The sequence below is a fragment of the Trichechus manatus genome, unplaced genomic scaffold (genome assembly GCF_000243295.1).
Source record: "Trichechus manatus latirostris isolate Lorelei unplaced genomic scaffold, TriManLat1.0 scaffold00100, whole genome shotgun sequence".
Taxonomy (NCBI): Eukaryota; Metazoa; Chordata; class Mammalia; order Sirenia; family Trichechidae; genus Trichechus; species Trichechus manatus.
The window spans coordinates 3,938,059-3,956,645 of record NW_004444036.1 but is presented as its reverse complement, the minus strand read 5'-3'; the positions used below and the strand labels follow the sequence as shown (position 1 = coordinate 3,956,645).

The following is an 18,587-nucleotide window of genomic DNA, read 5'->3' as shown; positions in this document are numbered from 1 at the left end:
TAGTTTCTGAGCAAGGTATTGTTCAGTTTCCGTGTGTTTGATTTTTTTTTCCTTGCTTTTTCTGTTACTGATTTCTACTTCTATGGCTTTATGGTCAGAAAAGATGCTTTGTAATGTTTCGATCCTTTGAATTCTGTTAAGGCTTGCTTTATGGCCTAATATGTGGTCTATTCTGGAGAATGTTCCATGTATATTGGAAAATAAAGTATACTTGGCTCTGTTGCGTGGAGTGTTTGGTATATGTCCATGGAATCAAGTTGGTTAATTGTGGCATTTAGATCTTCCGTGTCTTTATTGAGCTTCTTTCTAGATGTTCTGTCCTTCACCGAAAGTGGTGTGTTGAAGTCTCTGTCATAGACTGAATTGTGTCCCCCAAAAATATCTGTCAACTTGGCTGGGTCATGATTCCTAGTATTGTTTGGTTGTGTACCATTTTGTAATCTGATGTGATTTCCTTATGTGTTGTAAATTTAATCAGTACGATGTAATAAGATGGATTAGCGGCAGTCATACTGATGAGGTCTACAAGATTAGATAGTGTCTTAATCCAGTCTCTTTTGAGATGTAAAAGAGAGAAGGAAGCAGAGAGACATGGGAACCTCATACCACCAAGAAAGCAGTGCCGGGAGCAGAGCGCATCCTCTGGACCTGAGGTTCCTGCGCATAGAAGCTCCCAGACCAAAGGAAGATTGTTGACACGGACCTTCCTCCAGAGCCAGTGGAGAAAGTGTTCCCCTGGAGCTGACGATCTAAATTTGGACTTGTAGCCTTCTGGACTATGAGAGAATAAACTTCTCTTTGCTAAAGCTATCCACTTGGGGTATTTCTGTTAGAGCAGCACTCGATGACTAAGACAGTCTCCTAGTATTATTGTGGAGCTATCTATCTCTCTTTTCAGTGTTGTTAGAGTTTTTTTATGTATTTTGGAGCCCTTGCGTTGGGTGCGTAAGTATTTTTTATAGTTATGTCCTCCTGGTGTATTGACCCTTTAATCATTATATAATGTCCTTCGTTAACCTTTGTGGTGGATTTCACTTTAAAGTCTGTTTTGTCAGAGATTGATATTGCCACCCCTGCTCTTTTTTGAGTGTTGTTTGCTTGATATATTTTTTTCCATCCTTTGAGTTTTAGTTTGTTTGTGTCTTTAAATCTAAGGTGTGTCTCTTGTAGGCAGCATGTAGACAGATCGTTTTTTTAATCTGTTCTGTCACTCTCTGTCTCTTTATTGGTGCATTTAGTCCATTTACATTCAGCATAATTATTGATAGGTATGAGTTTAGTGCTGTCATTTTGATGTCTTTTTTGTGTGTGTTGTTCACAGTTTCTTTGTTCCACTTAATTTTCTGTGCTGAGTCGTTTTTCTTTATGTATTTTCTTTTCATCTTTTTCATTGTTGTTGATTTTGTATTTGCTGAGTCTTTATGTTTTTCTTGTTTTTATTTTGATGTGTAAGATTGTTGGTTTCCTTTGTGGTTACCTTAATACTTACTCCTGTTTTTCTAAGTTTAAACAAGCCTTTTATTTCTTTATATCGCCTTGACTTCCTCTCCATATGAAAAATCTATGACTACATTTTTTAGTCCCTCTTTTTTGTTTTAATGTTGTTTGTCATCTTTTACATATTGACATCTCTGTTTCCCTATTTTCAGTGTTTTAGCTTTGATTAATTTTTGTGACTTCCCTCTGTGGGTATATACCTGGTCGCTCTGTACTGTGTTCTAGACTTGGGTTGTTGTCGGATGTTATTGATTTTCTAACCGGAGGACTCCCTTTAGTGTTCCTTGTAATTTTGGTTTGGTTTCTGCAAATTCCCTAAACTTCTGTATATCTGGAAATGTCCTAATTTTGCCATCATATTTGAGAGACAGTTTTTCTGGATATGTAATTCTTGGCTGGCATTTTTTTTTCCTTCAAGGCTTTATATATGTCATCCCCTTGTCTTCTTGCCTGCGTGGTTTCTGCTCAGTACTCAGAGCTTAGTCTTATTGACTCTCCTTTGTAGATGACTTTTTGTTTATCCCTAGCTGCTCTTAAATTTCTGTCTTTCTCTTTGATTTTGGCAAGTTTGATTATAATATGTCTTGGTGACTTTTTTGGGGGATCTACCTTATGTGGGGTTCAGTGAGCATCTTGGGTAGATATCTTGTCATGTTTGATGGTATCAGGGAAGTTTTCTGCCAATAAATCTTCAACAATTCTCTCTGTATTTCCTGTTATCCCCCCCTGTTCTGGTATTCCAGTAACTCATAGGTTATTCCTCTTGATAGAGGCCCACGTAATTCTTGGAGTTCCTTCATTTTTTTAAAATTCTTTTATCTGATTTTTCCTCAAATAAGTTGGTGTCAAGTGCTTTATCTTCAATCTCACTAATTCTGACTTCTGTTGCCTCAATTCTGCTCCTATAACTTTGTACTGAAATTTTATTGTTAATCTTCTGGATTTCTGATTGCTGTCTCTGTATGGATTCTTGCAGCCTATTAAATTTGTCATTATGGTCTTGAATAACCTTAAGAGCCTCTATTGCTTTGTCTGTGTGTTCCTTAGCTTGTTCTGCATTTTGACTTATCTCCTTCCTGATCTCTTCAAGAGTTCTGTATATTAATCTTTTGTATTCTACCTCTGGTAATTCCAAGAAATTCTCTTTCTCAGGAAAATTTCTTCATCCTTTATTTTGGGAGCTTGCTGAAGCCATCATGGTCTGCCTCTTTATGTGATTTGATATTGACTGTTGTCTCTGAGACATCAATAAGTTATTTTATTTATTTATTTAATGTGTGCTTACTGTATCCTAGTTTCTTGTTTTGTTTTGTTTTCATATGCCCAAATATGCTGCTCATGTGAGCTAGTTTGATTATTGGCACCTTTGAAGCTCTAAGGTCCTGTCATCAGGTGGTTAGAGCTGTTACTAGGTATGTAAGCCCAGGAGTCTGTTTACTTTTCTTGTATGAATTCAGCTCGTGTCCAGGTAGTCAGTCACCAAGTGTGTGGTGTAGGCTCTCACCTACAGTCCTAGACAGGCATGGGTGATTGGTGTAGGCACAGGTATCTGGCTGCAGTAGGGAGTCACGTGCTGAGCAAGGCAGGGATCTGATGGCTGCCCCTGAGTGTCTGGGAGGAAGACCTGTCCCTGTTCCCTGGAGCACATAGATGGGTGGATTTTGCAGCCAGACTATGAGCACCCAATGCTGTTGGCTGTAAGGACTGGGGGGCACCACTTATTCTTGTACCCCTGTCATGGGTGGCACGGGTGGAGTCATCAGTCCTTGGGCCCCTGATGTGGGTGGGTGAGGACTCTGCTTAATGGGCAGAGCAGTGTCAAATGTCACGAACCTGCCACTTCACCATATAGCTGAAACAGCTGAAGTTAGACTTCAGGAATATACCCTGTTGTACTGTGGTAATGAGGGCCTATGCTGTTGAAATGGGCCCACACAGGTCTATGCAGGGGTGAAAGGCATTCAGAGTCAGTGGACCCCTTATGCCTTTGCCTAGGCAAAGGAGCTGTGGCTACCCTGAGTTCCTGGCTTAGGGGAGCCGGCAGATTATTTTTTCCCTGTTTGTTAATTCGTTCCCTCTCCAAGGCTGGAAGATTGGCTCAGGGCGCGTGAGGGGTCCTAGTTCTGGCCCAGGGGACTTAGCAATCACTGAAGCTGACCTGGGACCCAGTACAGAAAGGGGAGGGGAAAGGTAAATGGGAGAGAGGTTTTTCCCAGAGAGGGTGTTTTTTGATCTGCACGGTAGGCCAGATTCAAGCACTTATCTTTTGCTGATTGAGCACTGCTTCTCACTGATTCTGAGTGCCTGAGTAGACTCTCTGCTGCTGGGTCTCTCCTCTTGTTGAAAACGCCTCCCAGGCATCACTGCTGGCCTCACTGTGCACGCGAACCAATCCGGCCTGAAGGGCGCTGGCTCCCGCCGGGTCACGTCTGGCAATTCCTCGCTGCTTCCAAACCATCTCTCCCTCCCCCTGCCACGCAGTCTGATTCCTCAACTTTGTTTTTGATGCTCAGGGCTCCTAGATTGTCATATATGGTCAATTCACTTGTTTTTTCAGGTCTTTGTTGTAAGAGGGACCACAAGAAGCATCTGACTACTCTGCCATCTCGGCCCCGCCTCTCTAGAATGTTGTCTTTATGAACTGTGTTACGCCAGTTGACCTAGATGTCCCGTGAGACTATGGTCCTTAGCCTTCAAGCCTAGTAACTCAGTCCCACGAGGTGTTTGGATATGTCTAAGATGTTTCCATAACTATGCCCTATTTGTGCTCTATTATAGATATATGAATATATATGCAGCACATACAAATATGTACATACAAATGCCCACAACTATACCTATATATGCACGTGCATGTACTCCCATACGCCCTCCCACACCTATATAGCATACAAATCTACCTATGTAATCACTCACAAATTTTTGGTTATTACTGTTGTAGAGTTGTATATGTTACAGCATTTTACTGTAGTTGTCCTTTATTGTTGGCGTACCTCTCAGTGTCTTCGTTTCCCTTGATCACGTTGTGCTGACTTCCCCCAGATTGTGTTTTGCATTTCCCTTCACCAGAATTAATGTGTCTACCATCTAGTAAGTGATTCTCCCCCCCTCCCCCTTCCATCACTGGTAACCATCAAAGAATGTTGCTTTCTGTATGTTTACCTATTCTTGACTTTTTATAAAAGTGACATCATACAATATTTGTCCTTTTGTGATTGACTTATTTCACTCATCATAATGTCCTCCAGATTCATCCATGTTGTAAGATGTTTCACAGACTCATCTTTATTTTTTATCATTGCATAATATTCCATTGTATTATGTACTACATTTTGTTTAGCCATTCATCTATTGGACACTTAGGTTTCCATCTTTTTACTATTGTGAATAATGCTGCAATGAACATGGGTGTGCATATGTCTTTTTGTGTCACTGCTCTTATTTCTGTATAATATATAACTAGGAGTGGGATTGCTGGATCATATGATACTTCTATTTCTAGCTTTTTGAGGAAGTGCCATACCATTTTCCACAGTGGTTGTACCACCAAGGCAGACATTCTTTACTAGTTAAGCTAAACTATTGTTTGGTTTTAATAAGACTTCAAGGAATATTTTTGGTTAAAAGTTTAAAGATTATTTCAGGGCAGTATTTTCAGGGGTTCATCCAGCCTCAATGGCTCCAGAATGTTGTACTTAGTTCTTGTTCTCTCTCTCTCTCTCGTTCTTTCTTGTCTTTTCTAGTCCTGTTTCCAAAGAAGAGCTTATCTCCATCCCAGAATTTTCACCAGTGAATGAAATGATTCCTGGGGGATCTCTGGACCAAAATGGAACTGGTAATGCCCGAGCGCTTCAAGATCTCTTAGATTTCACTGGCCCTCCAGCATTCTCCAAGAGATCCAGTGAGAATCTCACCCTGGATGACTGTAACAAAAACCTGATTGAAGGATTTAACAGTCCTGGCCAAGAAAATACCCTGAACACCTTCTGTTGACTAATCCAACATCTCTTTAATGAAAGGTACAGTCTTTTTTTTTTAATTGTACTTTAGATGAAGGTTTAAAAAACAAACTAGCTTCTCATTAAACAGTTAGTACATGTATTGTTTTATGACATTGGTTAACAACCTCATGACGTGTCAATACTCCCTCCTCGACCTTGGGTTCCCTGTTACCAGCTTTCCTGTCCTCTCCTGCCTTCCAGTCCTTGCCCTTGGGCTGGTGTGCCTCCTTTCATCTCATTTTATTTTATGGGCCTGTCTAATCTTCGACTCAAGGGTGAACCTCAGGAGTGACTTCATTACAGAGCTAAAAGAGTGTCCAGGGGCCATACTCTTGGGGTTAAGGTACAGTCTTTTGATGATACTCTTACGGCCATCACTCTCTACCTGGGGTTTGGGAAAATAGGATACACATCACTGAGCCTCCTGCAAGGTCCATTTTATTTAAAAATGCAAACACAGATATATTATGGTATATACTACAGCCCACACAAGACTTGAGATCGACTTCAAGTGAATCCTTTTTTTTTTTTTTTATTGTGCTTTAGGTGAAAGTTTACAGCTAAAGTTAGTTTCTCATAGAAACATTTATACACACATTGTTATGTGACCCTAGTTGCTATCCCTATAATATGACAGCACACTCCTCCTTTCCATCCCGGATTTCTCGTATCCATTGAATCAGCTCCTTCTCCTTTCTGCCTTCTCATCTCGCCCCCAGACAGGAGCTTCCCAGTTAGTCTCGTGTATCTACTTGAACTAAGAAGCACACTCTTCATGAGTATCATTTTATGTCTTATAGTCCAGTCTATTCTTCGTCTGAAGAGTTGGCTTCAGGAATGGTTTTAGTTCTCGGTTAACAGAGAGTCCAGGGGCCATGTCTTCTGGGGTTCCTCCAGTCTCAGGCAGACCATTAAGTCTGGTCTTTTTACTAGAATTTGAGTTCTGCACCCCACTTTTCTCCTGCTTTGTCAGGGACTCTCTGTTGTGTTTCCTGTCAGGGCGGTCATTGGTGGTAGCCAGGCAGCATCTAGTTTTTCTGGTCTCAGGCTGATGGAGTCTCTTGTTTATGTGGCCTCTTTTGTCTCTTGGGCTAATATTTTCCTTGTGTCTTTGGTGTTCTTCATTCTTCTTTGCTCCAAGTTGATGCATCTCAGATGGCCGCTTGCAAGCTTTTAAGACCCCAGATGCCAGTCACAAAAGTAGGGTGGAGAACATTTTCTTAATAAACTGTGTTATGCCAATTGACCTAGATGTCCCCTGAAAGCATGGTCCCCAGACCCCTACCCTTGCTATTCTGTCCCTCCAAGTGTTTGGTTGTATTCAGGAAACTTCTTAGCTTTGGTTTAGACCAGTTGTGCTGACTTCCCCTGTAGTGTGTGCTCTCCTTCCCTTCACCTGTGATTATTCTTGTCTACTATCTAGTTAGTGAATTCCTCTCTCCTACCCTCCCCACCCTCAAGTGAATCCTTTGAATAAGAGCCTTCAGTGTCCCGCCCTGGCTCTGTTGTTGGGGGTGTGTGGATGAAAAGGTTGAGAAGGCCAGGCTGAAGGTTTGACCAATGATCAGTCTTGAGTAGCACCTTTCTTAGAAGCAAGGCTAGAATGCTTTTCTTAGTGTTGCGAAGCCCTGTTAATAAAATGAATTTTCCCTCTAGTTTTACTCCGTGGCATCCTGTATGCTATGTTCAGTTATTCATATATGTCAGTGTGTTGGACCAAATGACTTAATGTTCTGCGGACTGGTCCTGGATTCTTCCAGAGCAAACATCTATTCTTAGATCATACCTGAGAGAGTGAGGGAGGGAAGAACTGCAGTGTATGCCCTGAAGGTGTTTTCCCCCACCTTTGGCCTTTTTTTCTTGCCAAAGTGCCTCTAGAAGCTATTCTCATTCGATAAGTTGTATCCATGGGCTGTATATACTCTGCAACTATGTGCACTTAGTTATACACACCCCATATTTGATTTACTTCCATGTGGGGATGATTTTTTTTATATAATATTTTATTGTATTTTTGGTAAAAGTTTATACAGCAAATTAGGTTCCCATTTAACAATTTCTATACATATTGTTCAGTGACATTGGTTACACTTTTCACAGTGTGTCAACATTCTCATTTCCATTCTGGTTGTTCCTTTTCCATTAATCTAGCTTCCCTGCCCCCCCTTACCTTCTCATCTTTGCTTTAGGGTAAATGTTGGTCGTTTGATCTCATATAGCTGATTGATTATTTAAGAGCTCAGTATTCACAGATAATATTGTTTATTTTATGAGCCAATCTGTTATTTAGCTGAAAGGTGACCTCCAGGAGTTGTGTCAGTTCCAGGTGTAAAGGGTGTCTCAAGGTGACAGTCTTGGGGTTTCCTCTAGTAACTACTGGTCCAGTAAATCTGGACTTTTTAAAGAATTTGCATTTTGTTCTACATTTTTCTCCCATTGTACCCAGAACCATCTGTTGTGTCCCTGATCAGAATGGTCGGTAGTGGTAGCCGGGCACCATCTAGTTCTTCTGGTCTCAGGATAGATAAGGCCATGGTTCATGTGGGCTATTAGTCCTGTAGACTAGTTTCTTCTGTGAGTCTTAGTTTCCTTCTTTCTCTTTTGCTCCAGATGAGTTGAGACTAATAGCTGTATTTTAGATGGCCACTCACAAGCTTTTAAGACCCCAGAAGCTACTCACCAAAGTAGGATATAAAATATAAACTTTATGAACTATGTTATGCCAGTTGACTGAGTTGTCCCACGAGACTATGGTTCTAAACCTTCAAACCCAGTAAACCAATCCCATGAAGTGTTTAGTTATGTCTGGGTAATATCTGTAACTGTGCCCCCATGTCCTTTATTATATATATATGAATATATATGCAGCACACACAAACATATATATACATATGCCTACAGATACAACTATAGATGTACACACATTGTAATTTGTTTTTGAATAATGAAACTACGTAACTCGAATTTGTCATCAAATCCTTTCATAACTTAATAATTCCAGTTGCTCCTCCTATTTTAGATTCTGGAAAACACTTCTATATCCTCAGCATTCTGCCAGTCACTTATTTTTTAATGATGTTTGAAACGATTTATCCCGACCTTTTGATGGAGCAATGGCTAATAGCTCAGCTGCTAACCAAAAGATCGCCGGTTGGAATCTACCAGCTGCTCCTTGGAAACCCTATGGGGCAGTTCTACTCTGTCCTATAGGGTCGCTATGAGTTGGAATCCACAGGATGGCAACGGGTTTGGTTTTTTTTTTTGGTTTTATTTCTCAAGTGAGGAAAAAGGTTGAGGAGAGGTGAGGTTAGTGTGTTTCATAGACTTTTCTCTACCTGTCCTCAGCTATTGCCTGTAGACAATGCATTTTAGAGGTCACTTCTGTCAGTTCTTGGGAAAGCAGCTGTGGTCATATCATACATGAGAGGGACTGTATGACAGGTTGTTTTTTGGGAAAACTATCTGTGGTTTGGAAGAGCAGCTGCCTTCTTGGATACTTAAAAAACTCCTGATTCACTTGTGCAGTCTGTTTCCCTGACAATTATATGGCTTAATATTAATTCAGTGGTTTCTTTTGTAGTTCTCATACCTAAATTGAGTCAGCCTCCCCTTCAGTTCACTTACCTCACTATTCCAGTGGGACCAGAAAATCCACAAGACTTAAGAAAGTATTCGTGGTTCCTCACATCTGTTCCCCACATCGCTAACTAAAAAAGTGCAAAGTCCCTGTTCAAAAAGAAGAAAGATCTTGACTAAACTTTCATTCACTGCTTGTGTGTTTTCATTTGTGACATAGTCTGGTTCTTAATTTCTGCTTAGCTAGAGGTGGTACCACCCACACTAGGGGGTGTTTGGAAATGTGTGGCCAGTTTGTGTTGTCACAATGGCTGAGGGGCAGCACTGGCATTTGGAATGCAAAGCTTGGAGTATTAAACATCCTGCAGGTTTTAGAACAGTCCTCCACAAGGAAAATTTGGCCCACCTTGAAGAATAGTTCTACACCAAATGCTGTAGCAACTTCTGTTAAGAAATATTGTAAGAGCTAAGGAAAATAAAATTACCAAGAAGGTAGAAAGTACCATAAAAACAAGTTGCCATCGAGTCGATTCCAACTCATGGTGGTCCATGTGTGTCAGAGTAGAACTGAGCTCCATAGGGTTTTCATTTTCAATGGCTGTGATCTTTCAGAAGTAAATCACCAGGCCTTTCTTCTCAGGTGCCTCTGGGTGGTCTCGAAACCACCAACCTTTTGGTTAGTAGCTGATTGCTTAACTAATTACACCACCAAGGGTACCTTAGAAACTACCATCCAAACCAAAACCCACTGCTGTTGAGTCGATTCCGACTCATAGCGACCCTATAGGACAGAGTAGAACTGCCCCATAGGGTTTCCAAGGCTGTAAATCTCTGGGGAAGCAGACTGCCACATCTTTCTCCTGTGGAGCGGCTGGTGAATTTGAACTACTGACCTTTCAATTAGCAGCCGAGCGCTTAACCACTGTGCCACCAGGGTTCCTGTAGAAAGTACCGTACCCTGTGCTGATTTTATTTGGAGAGAATAGATACCACAAATTCATTGGTCTCACCTGGTTTTGTTTTCAAATTTACACAGGTGGTGTTTGGAGCACCCGTGAAGCTGCTGGTGGTCCTGTATGAGCTGCTGCCTGTCTGAAGAAGCTTTTGTCACCCTTAACCACTGGATTCCAAATTATTAGATCTAAATGTAACTATATTACTAGGTAGTATGTCAAACACTGGCCACTCTTGGTAGAAACCTTGAGACTTTTGCCTTGTTGGGCTTTAGCAAAGTTTCATTTTCCAGTTCTATTTAGAAGCTTCAACTGCTAATAAAGCACTTCCTGTACTTCTCTAGTATCCTAGTGATCCTCTCAATAACCTAAGTGATTCTAGCTTGGAAATTGACTTTATAACCACCTTTATTCCCAAAGTTGGCGTGCATAAACATTTAGATAACTTTTCCTGTAAATATTCTACACATTTACCCAAACTCTACTTAAACGTATACTGAACTTGAGCTGCGTATCTCCCTGTCTTTGTTTAAAAGAAGAAATTCAGGATTCCCTCCTCCTATCCTGGGTGTCTTTGTTGGAAGGTACTATCAAGAAGCCCTTTTTTATTATTAAGCTTAGCCACCTGCAAAATGCATTGCCCCATAGTACTCTTTGGGGGCTAAAGCAGAGAGTCTGGTTGATTAAGGATGTAATTGAACAGTGTATAATGAGTTCTGTTCTATTATGTTTATTCTTATATACATGGGCAACTGAAGATAGCAAGGCCCTTTCATGTTACACTTTAAAATCTCCAAACTGTAGTCACTCCAAACCATTGAGTGACTCTTGGATTGAATGAATGAACAAATGACATGTCTCATGTATGGGTGGTTGGTTGGTTTTCATGGTGTTGCTATGGTTTTTCTCTTGGATCTTGGGGGTTTTGTTTGTGGGTTTGCTCCTGTGTTTACTCAACTCTAATCAGACCAGGACCAAATGAAAACCATAGTGCTCTGAAACAAGGGGCCCTGAATTGGACTCAATATGTCGCTTTCACAGACTGTAATGTAAAAATATCGGAACAGGAGGAAAGATGACACTAGAATGTATGCTCCACATATTTTATGCCACATAATTGTATTTTCTCTTAGTTTTGTTTCTTGTGGTAAAAAATAATGTGACTTTCAGATTAAAACAATCTTTTCTTTGAAACTTTTTTCTTTTTACTTGTACAATGAGGGGTTTGGAAAGATCCATAATTCTGAGAGAGGTGTGCAACCAGGAGATATAAAGAAGTCTCAATAGTAATGTTGTTCATGTGCTTTTAAAAGCAGCTACAATTTAAGAATTTCTTAGTTATGGAAACTGTGTATGTTTGTGAATGTATATATACTAAATAAAATAACATGCCTTCAATGATGCAGTGCCATTTATCTTGATGAATATCAGGGAAAAAAATCCCTTCTATGACAAGCACACAGAATATGATAGCATGCTTCTGTCTTTCAAAAAAATGCCTCGCCATCTTACAGCTTTATTTTGCTAAATGTTTGTTTTGTTGTGATCTGTAGTACCTTGCTGCGCCATTGTGACTGTGGTGGTGCCTCATTTGCATGATGTGTACATTGTGTTTAACATGAAATACATTTTCATGGAAGAGTCTGACGGCTTGCTAGTGTTTTGTTTGTTTATATAAGCTCAGTGAAGAAATGTGATGAAATCAAATCAGGGTTTTCAAAATCTATGTGGGAAAAAACAACAAAACAAAAAGCCTACGTGGCTGTCCTTTCCCTGTCAAACTCATTAGAAAATTCTTCTGTTGTTAGTTCCAAGTAAAGCCAGTTGTAGAAACTTTCCCTAGAATATGATGAACATCTAAGTACAGGAAAATTTCTGTTCTTTTATAGCACTGAGGCAGAGGTATTTCTAGCTATTTCTAGATGAAATTAAGCTTAGTGTAATCTATGAAAACATTTTACATAGCAATTTTGTATTTAAACAAGATTATAATGGGGATTAAAAAAAAATCAAACCTGTTGCCATTGAGTCAGTTCCAACTCATAGTGACCCTATAGGACAAAGTAGAACTGCCTCATAGGGTTTCCAAGGAGTGGCTGGTGGATTTGAACTGCCAACCTTTTGGTTGGCAGCCAAGCTCTTAACCACTGTGCCACCAGGGCTCCATGATGGGGATAGTGACCCTTACTTTCAAGTAAGTTAAAACCCAGCCCAGCTTTTTTTTGTATCTAGTTCAAGGGCTTGTCCACAGCCAGACAGTGTAATCCAAGACCAGGAGCCAGAACTAGAATAGGGATATCGGAACCATTGTGGGAACCTCTGGGCTAATGTCTCCAAAGCCAAGGGCTCAGTCAGTGCAGCCCACCACCCACCTCTGCTGACAGAGCCTCTAGTCAGGGCACAGGCGTGGCACAGCCCTAGTCAGGGCTCTGACAGTGCATTAGTAGTAGCTTCTGTCATCATGAGCTCTGGCCATTGGGTCTACAGTGATGGCCCGTCATTCCAAAGAACTCTCTAGTTTGTGAACATTCTAATGTTTTCCTTAGTATGTACAGATTTCCTATTAGTCAAGTGCTTTTGTAAACTAAGTTTAGTAAGCAAGCTTAGTATAAATAACTCACGTGTTTCTAGAGGTACACCGATTACATTGGACACAACAGAGGATGACCTCCAGCATTGGTCAGGCAGCACAGTTATGTGAGAACTCTTAGAAATAGTAGAAAGGAAAAGCCTTTATATTCTTTTCTGGGGAAACCCAGGAGAAGCAATTGAAAAACTATTAGAATAATTTCATAGGGGAGCCAACTACTAAATAAAAACCAATTGTTTTCTTATACATTGACAATAAACAGGAGATAGAAGAGATCCCAACAAAAACCATAAAATTCCTAGAAATAAGCTATATCTAAATCTTAACTGAGGGACATTAGAATAGATGTAAGTGGAAAGACGCCACATGCCTGGATAGAAAACTTGCTCATGTGAAGATTACTAGTAGGCGGCACTCATATTTGTGCAGTATTTGCAAATTAAATTAATTTCCAATCCGTGGGGTTTAATTTTTGCAATTTGAAAATAGAATTGTAAAATTCATGTAAGAAAATGAACGCAAAGCTAAGGAACTTTTATAAAGTTCATTTTTATTTATTTTTTGTTTCCTGACCATTAAATTTTTTTTCTTTTTATTTATTTATTTATTTTATTGTACTTCAGGTGAAGGCTTACAGAACAAATAGTTTCTCATGAAACAGAAGTACACATGTTGTTTTATGACATTGGTTAACAACCCCACAACATATCAACCCTCTAACTTCTCAACCTTTTTTTTTTTTTTTTTGGTGAAAATACATATAGCCTAAGATACATCATTTCAAAAATTTCTACATGCACAGTTCAGTGACATAGACTACGCTCTTCGATTTGTGCTGTTATTCTCACTTAAGATGAAGGCTTACAGAAGAAAATAGTTTCTCATTTAACAGTTACTACACATGTTGCCCTATGACTGGTTAACAATCTCACAACACATCAAAAAGTTCATTTTTAAAAAGAGAGTCTCCCTTACAAATAGTAAAATATATGATAAAATTTCCATAACTAAAACAGTATAGTCTGCTGGAGAAATAAAATTTGGAATAGAAGTAGAGATCAGCGATATGTGCAAGATACGTAAGAACTGAATATATGATGGGGCTGGGGGTGGGCCTCTTGTACCTGTAGAAAGATAGCGTGTGGTTTAGTGTCTCCTGAGGATCAACTGAGTTTAGCATCTCTGATGGGATGGGGATAAGGTCCCAGAAACCATGAGGAAATGATGAAGACAAGAGTGGGATCTAAGGTGTGGAGACCAATTATGGCTCAAGGTTGAAGTCAAGAACAAAACTGAGACACAAGGCTTGGTAACAGCCTTCGAGGAGCCTCAGCTGATGGCACTTCTGGGATATGGCGTGATTGCAGGAGGTGGAAAACGGCCTCTGCTTGCTGGTTTAAGCTTCTCCTGTGGGAGCAGGCCATGACAGTGAGCATTTATTGAGTTCTTGCTGTATCAGAGATGTTTCTCAGACTTCTCGATGCTATGAGGTAAGGTATGAGGAGGTAACTTCCTCCAGGGTGTGCAGGAACTTGGCAGAGCCAGGTTTGACTCCAGGGCCCCTGCTTTTATACCCCCAGATGAAGCTGACAGGCTGTTCGGCACCAAGAGCAGCAGAAGTGTTTTGCTAAAGCAGGTGCTTAGAGCCGTGAAGGGCCAGGACCCCCATGGGGAATCCTAGTCTGAGTGTGCTGGTTTTAAAAAAGTATTGAGATACAATTCACATACCTTAAAATACCATATGATTTAGTGGTTTTTTGTATATTCACAAGGTTGTGCAACCATCACCCTAATTCTAGAACATTTTCAACTGAGTGTGCTTCTGCACAGTTTTTTTTTTTTTTTTTTTACCTATTCAGCTACTGAAAGGAGCAGAGCTTGGTTTTGTCAATCAATCAGTTCAAGTTATGGTACTCGGGAGCAAGAAAATGGAATTTGAAAATAGTCTTTCTCTGAACCAGTCACTTCCCCTTTTCCCCCTTCTAATAGGCAACATCAGAGTGGGGTTTATGTAACTTCATTAATTTGGGATGTTTTGTGTTGTGTCACATTCTCTGTACATGTTGGATCAGATGCCCAGTGTGGGCCTAATAGGTCAGTGAGAGACATGGATTGGGTGAAACTGGGATTCAAAACGCTGTGAAAATCCTGAACCTTTGGAGATGTGCCTTTAACAGTGACCATTGAATTGTGCATGGGGCGACTACACTGTGATCCTACCTGCCCCTGTGTTTCTGTGACAGATGGCCCGTGTTAACCAGTGGGAAGGGAGTATTTCTGTGTCCTCTTCTTTTTTTTTTGACCCTTAGCTCCAGGTCAGGGTCCAAGACAATGGATATTCTATGCCCAAGGAAAGAAATGATGCCCTCCTGCAGCCCGGAGCCTGAGGGGCATCTTGCAAAAGACAGATGGAGCTGGGAGTGATCAGATATTTCTCCTAGAGAATCCACTGACCTTCTCTCCCTTCACACTCAGCACTAAATAGACAAGAACCTGTTGTGGATGCTTCTGGGCTGCAGTTAGGACATTTAATCTTTTCAATTGGCACTGAGGGGTTGTTGGTGTTAGAGAAAAGGTCTAAAGATGCCAGCCTTCTGGACTTCCAAGATATGATTAAGGCAGGCTTTCCCCATCTCATCTCAGGAAATGCAAAATGCAAAGAATAGAGGTCCCAGGAATTGAAGCTTTAGGTAGAGGAACTTATTTTTTTAATTAGCGCAGACAGCTCTTTGTTAGCTGTACTTTTAATCACATTTTCCTAATAGTGTGTGTAGGCTCATCTTTGAAACAACAGGAAAGTTGTCAAAAAAAGAAGTGATAGGAAGGGGCTAGGTCACGCACAGTAGACATTCAATAGAGCCTGTTGGATTGAATGCACTCACCACAGTGAGACTTGTAAGTTGTTTTAGAAGAAACTGAATAGAAATAGTACCACTGGGAGGAAAAGAATAACTTCCTTTTTCTAGGTGGATCCTGGCCTTCTGAAGGGTCCTCCGGGGTCCACGCCTCTTTGGTGACAGCCTTGATGCCTAGCATGAGGGGTTCAATGTTCATCAATGGTAAGAAATTATCCAGAACTTGGAAATAAGGCAAAAAGATAACTGTGTGCCCTGTCAAGGTCCTACTGGAGCATGTTCTTCACAAGCCAGCCTAAGGGTCACCTGAATCTCAGGAGATGTCTCTTTGAATGAATGAATCTATACCACTAATTAGGGCCCAGTCTCTGTAGTTAGTCACTTGTAGACAGAAAGTTGCAGATGATTTTTGTCCTGTAGAAAAGATAACTCCAAAGGTTTTTTTTTTTTTTTTGTCCCTGTAGGACACAAAACAGTTTTGTATCTAATTTTACAATCCTATGCCAGCATTCTCATTTTCCACTAAATATATGTGTGTGTGGAAACCCTGGTGGTGTAGTGGTTAAAAGCTATGGCTGCTAACCAAAAGGTTGGCAGTTCGAATCCACCAGGCACTCCTTAGAAACTCTATGGGGCAGTTCTACTCTGTCCTGTAGGGTCGCTATGAGTCGGAATTGACTCAATGGCAACAGGTTTGGTTTTGGGGTTCTTTTTTCTGTGTGTGTGTGTGTGTGTACATACATACATTGATGTGTGTGTATAATAATCAATTCTCATATCCTCCTTTGAACCAGGTTTGTTGTCCTGCTCCTTAATGAGTTAAATACATTCTTGATACAAGCTCACTGTATATGTATATCAAAATTATGTTTTTAACCTTTGGAAAATTACACTTTGACAATGAGGAAGGCTTAAGTCCTCAGTAAGATTTGGGAAATTTTCAACAGTTGTAATAATGGCTTTAAAAGTTTGTATTAAATGCTCGTGCAGTGGATGTCATGGCATTTCTCCATACTTCAGATGCTGAGGGTACAGTCACTGAGGCCTCTTGGTGGAATTCCTCTCTGGGAATTGCACTTGGCTAAAGGGGGCTGCCTCACAGGGAAACCTGTCTCCAATGACTAGATAATTTGTGTGTACAAAGACCCAAGCTCCTTGCCTCAACAAGGGACAACTCAGAAAGGCTGTCTCAGCTTCAGAGCTACCTGTTGGAACGTATGAAGCCTTTGTAGAGACTGCATTGAAGCCCAATTTCTCCCTCCAGTTTCCTTCAGTTCCCCAATCCACTTCCTGCACACTAATTGGTCTCAGAGTCTGTTTCTTTGAGAGCCTGACCTGAGACAGCTAGCCATCGTGCTAAGGGCTTTTCATGCATCATCTCTTTTAAAAGCAACTGTCTGTATAGACAGAAGCACCATGCTGTCCCTCCACAGCAAAGATCCAAAAAACTAAGTCAAACAGAGACAAACGTCAATCCTGAAACCCTAAGCATCAAATGAAGAGATAAAGAACTCAGCCAAGCACTGAATGGAATAAGAAACTGACAGAGAACAGAGAGCAAAGAGAGATACATGCAGAGGTCCCTTATCAGCTAACGTAGCACGGATCCACCATCTTGGATTCCTATCAGAGATCGGCAAATGGGGGGTACAAGAAAGCAGCTTCACAGAGCTTCCAGCAGGAGACAGAACAACCAGTAACCAGCAATATACACTTTCCCACCCCCCCCTTCTTCACCCCCACTCGGCCTCCTCTGCTTCCTGCCGCCACAGTCTCTTGGCGAGGAAGCAACAGCTTCACCCCGGTGCCACTTGGATTCCACCTGCCCACAGTGGCCGGCTCCCTGAATGCCATTTGTTGGCTGCTGGTGTTGCTTTTTTCTGCTTCTTTTGATTTCTTCCTTACCTCTCACCACCTCCCCCACCTTTCTCTCAAATACCTGACTCCCTGTGCCATCTTTGCTTCTTCCAGAAAGACTGTGAAACACTGCTCAACTGTGAAACTGCTTCCTGGCCTGTGCTGCCAGGCTGGTGGGATCCCTGGGGCTTTTTTTGTTTATTTGTTCTGTTTTGATTTGTTTCTTTGTTTTCTTTTTCTTTTCGTGGCTTGGGAGCCCCTTCTAGCCGGGCAGTACTGTGCGGCGGGAGAGCTACTCCCTTACTCCATGCAGACGCGCAGTGGGATCCCTGAGAGCATTTCTTTTTTCTTTTTGTTTTTTTTCTTCTCTGTCTTTGTCCCATTTTGTCTTTCTTCATCTCTCAGTTTCTCATCTCTCTATACTTCTCTTCCTGTCTCCTGAATACCTGGCGCTGTGTGACACCTCTTCCCCTTCTAGCCAGGCTGTACTTCACGGCCTGGGAGCAACTTCCCCAGTCTTCGCAGCCACACCAGTGGGATCCCTGGGAGCTTTTCTTTTTTTTCCTTCTAATTTTTATTTATTTGTTTTTTTCTTTTACCCTTTTTCTTTTTGTTTTTCTCCATTTCTAAGTCTCTCATCTCTCCACTCCAACAACAAGTTCCTTTAGTACTCTTTTTGTTTGTTTGTTTGTTTGTTTTTGGCTCCTGTTCCTCTCTCCTCTCTCTCCTCTTTCCCATACCCATCTTAGCACCACACATCACAATTTCCCCCCTATTTCTTGTCTACCTGCACCTTGCGCTGAACAACACACCCACAAGCAGCACCAGCATGGCCTATGGGAACCTGCCCTGCACTGATTCCTGGCCCGCCCTGTCGGCCCTAGTATGTGCCACAAACAACCCATCCCAGCAACTTCCCTTCAGCTGGACCTGCCCTGCTGTACCACACCTGAGTGACTGCCCCTGCCCACTGAAGAAGGAGGTGAAAAGTATCATGCCTACAGATGAGCAAACAACAAAGAATGCACAGCCTGCGTGCTCAGACATAAACAAGTAAAACAAAAAAGCAGGATGAAACAAACAAATCTACAATGAAAAAATGAGGAAAATAACTACTGAATGTCCCGAAGACAGCAGACAATATCAAAACTTATACAAAAACAGAACAGGATGGTTCCAGTAGGCATCCAAAATAAAACACCAGATGACTTTCCAGTAGAAGAAAAGGCACTAGAACTACCTAATAGGGAACTCAAAT

The 18,587-nt window shown here is 41.2% G+C and overlaps 1 protein-coding gene across 1 annotated transcript in view; it reads left to right on the top strand.

The window, feature by feature from the left end:
• The window catches only part of MAP7D2 (MAP7 domain containing 2), a 105,193-nt gene extending 95,029 nt beyond the window's left edge, over positions 1-10,164 (top strand). Inside the window, 2 exon segments of the mRNA XM_012557416.2 lie at positions 5,241-5,516; positions 10,111-10,164. Of these exon segments, the coding sequence (XP_012412870.2) occupies positions 5,241-5,490 (250 nt within the window). The 3' untranslated portion in view covers positions 5,491-5,516; positions 10,111-10,164.
• The last annotated feature ends 8,423 nt before the right edge of the window (positions 10,165-18,587 follow it).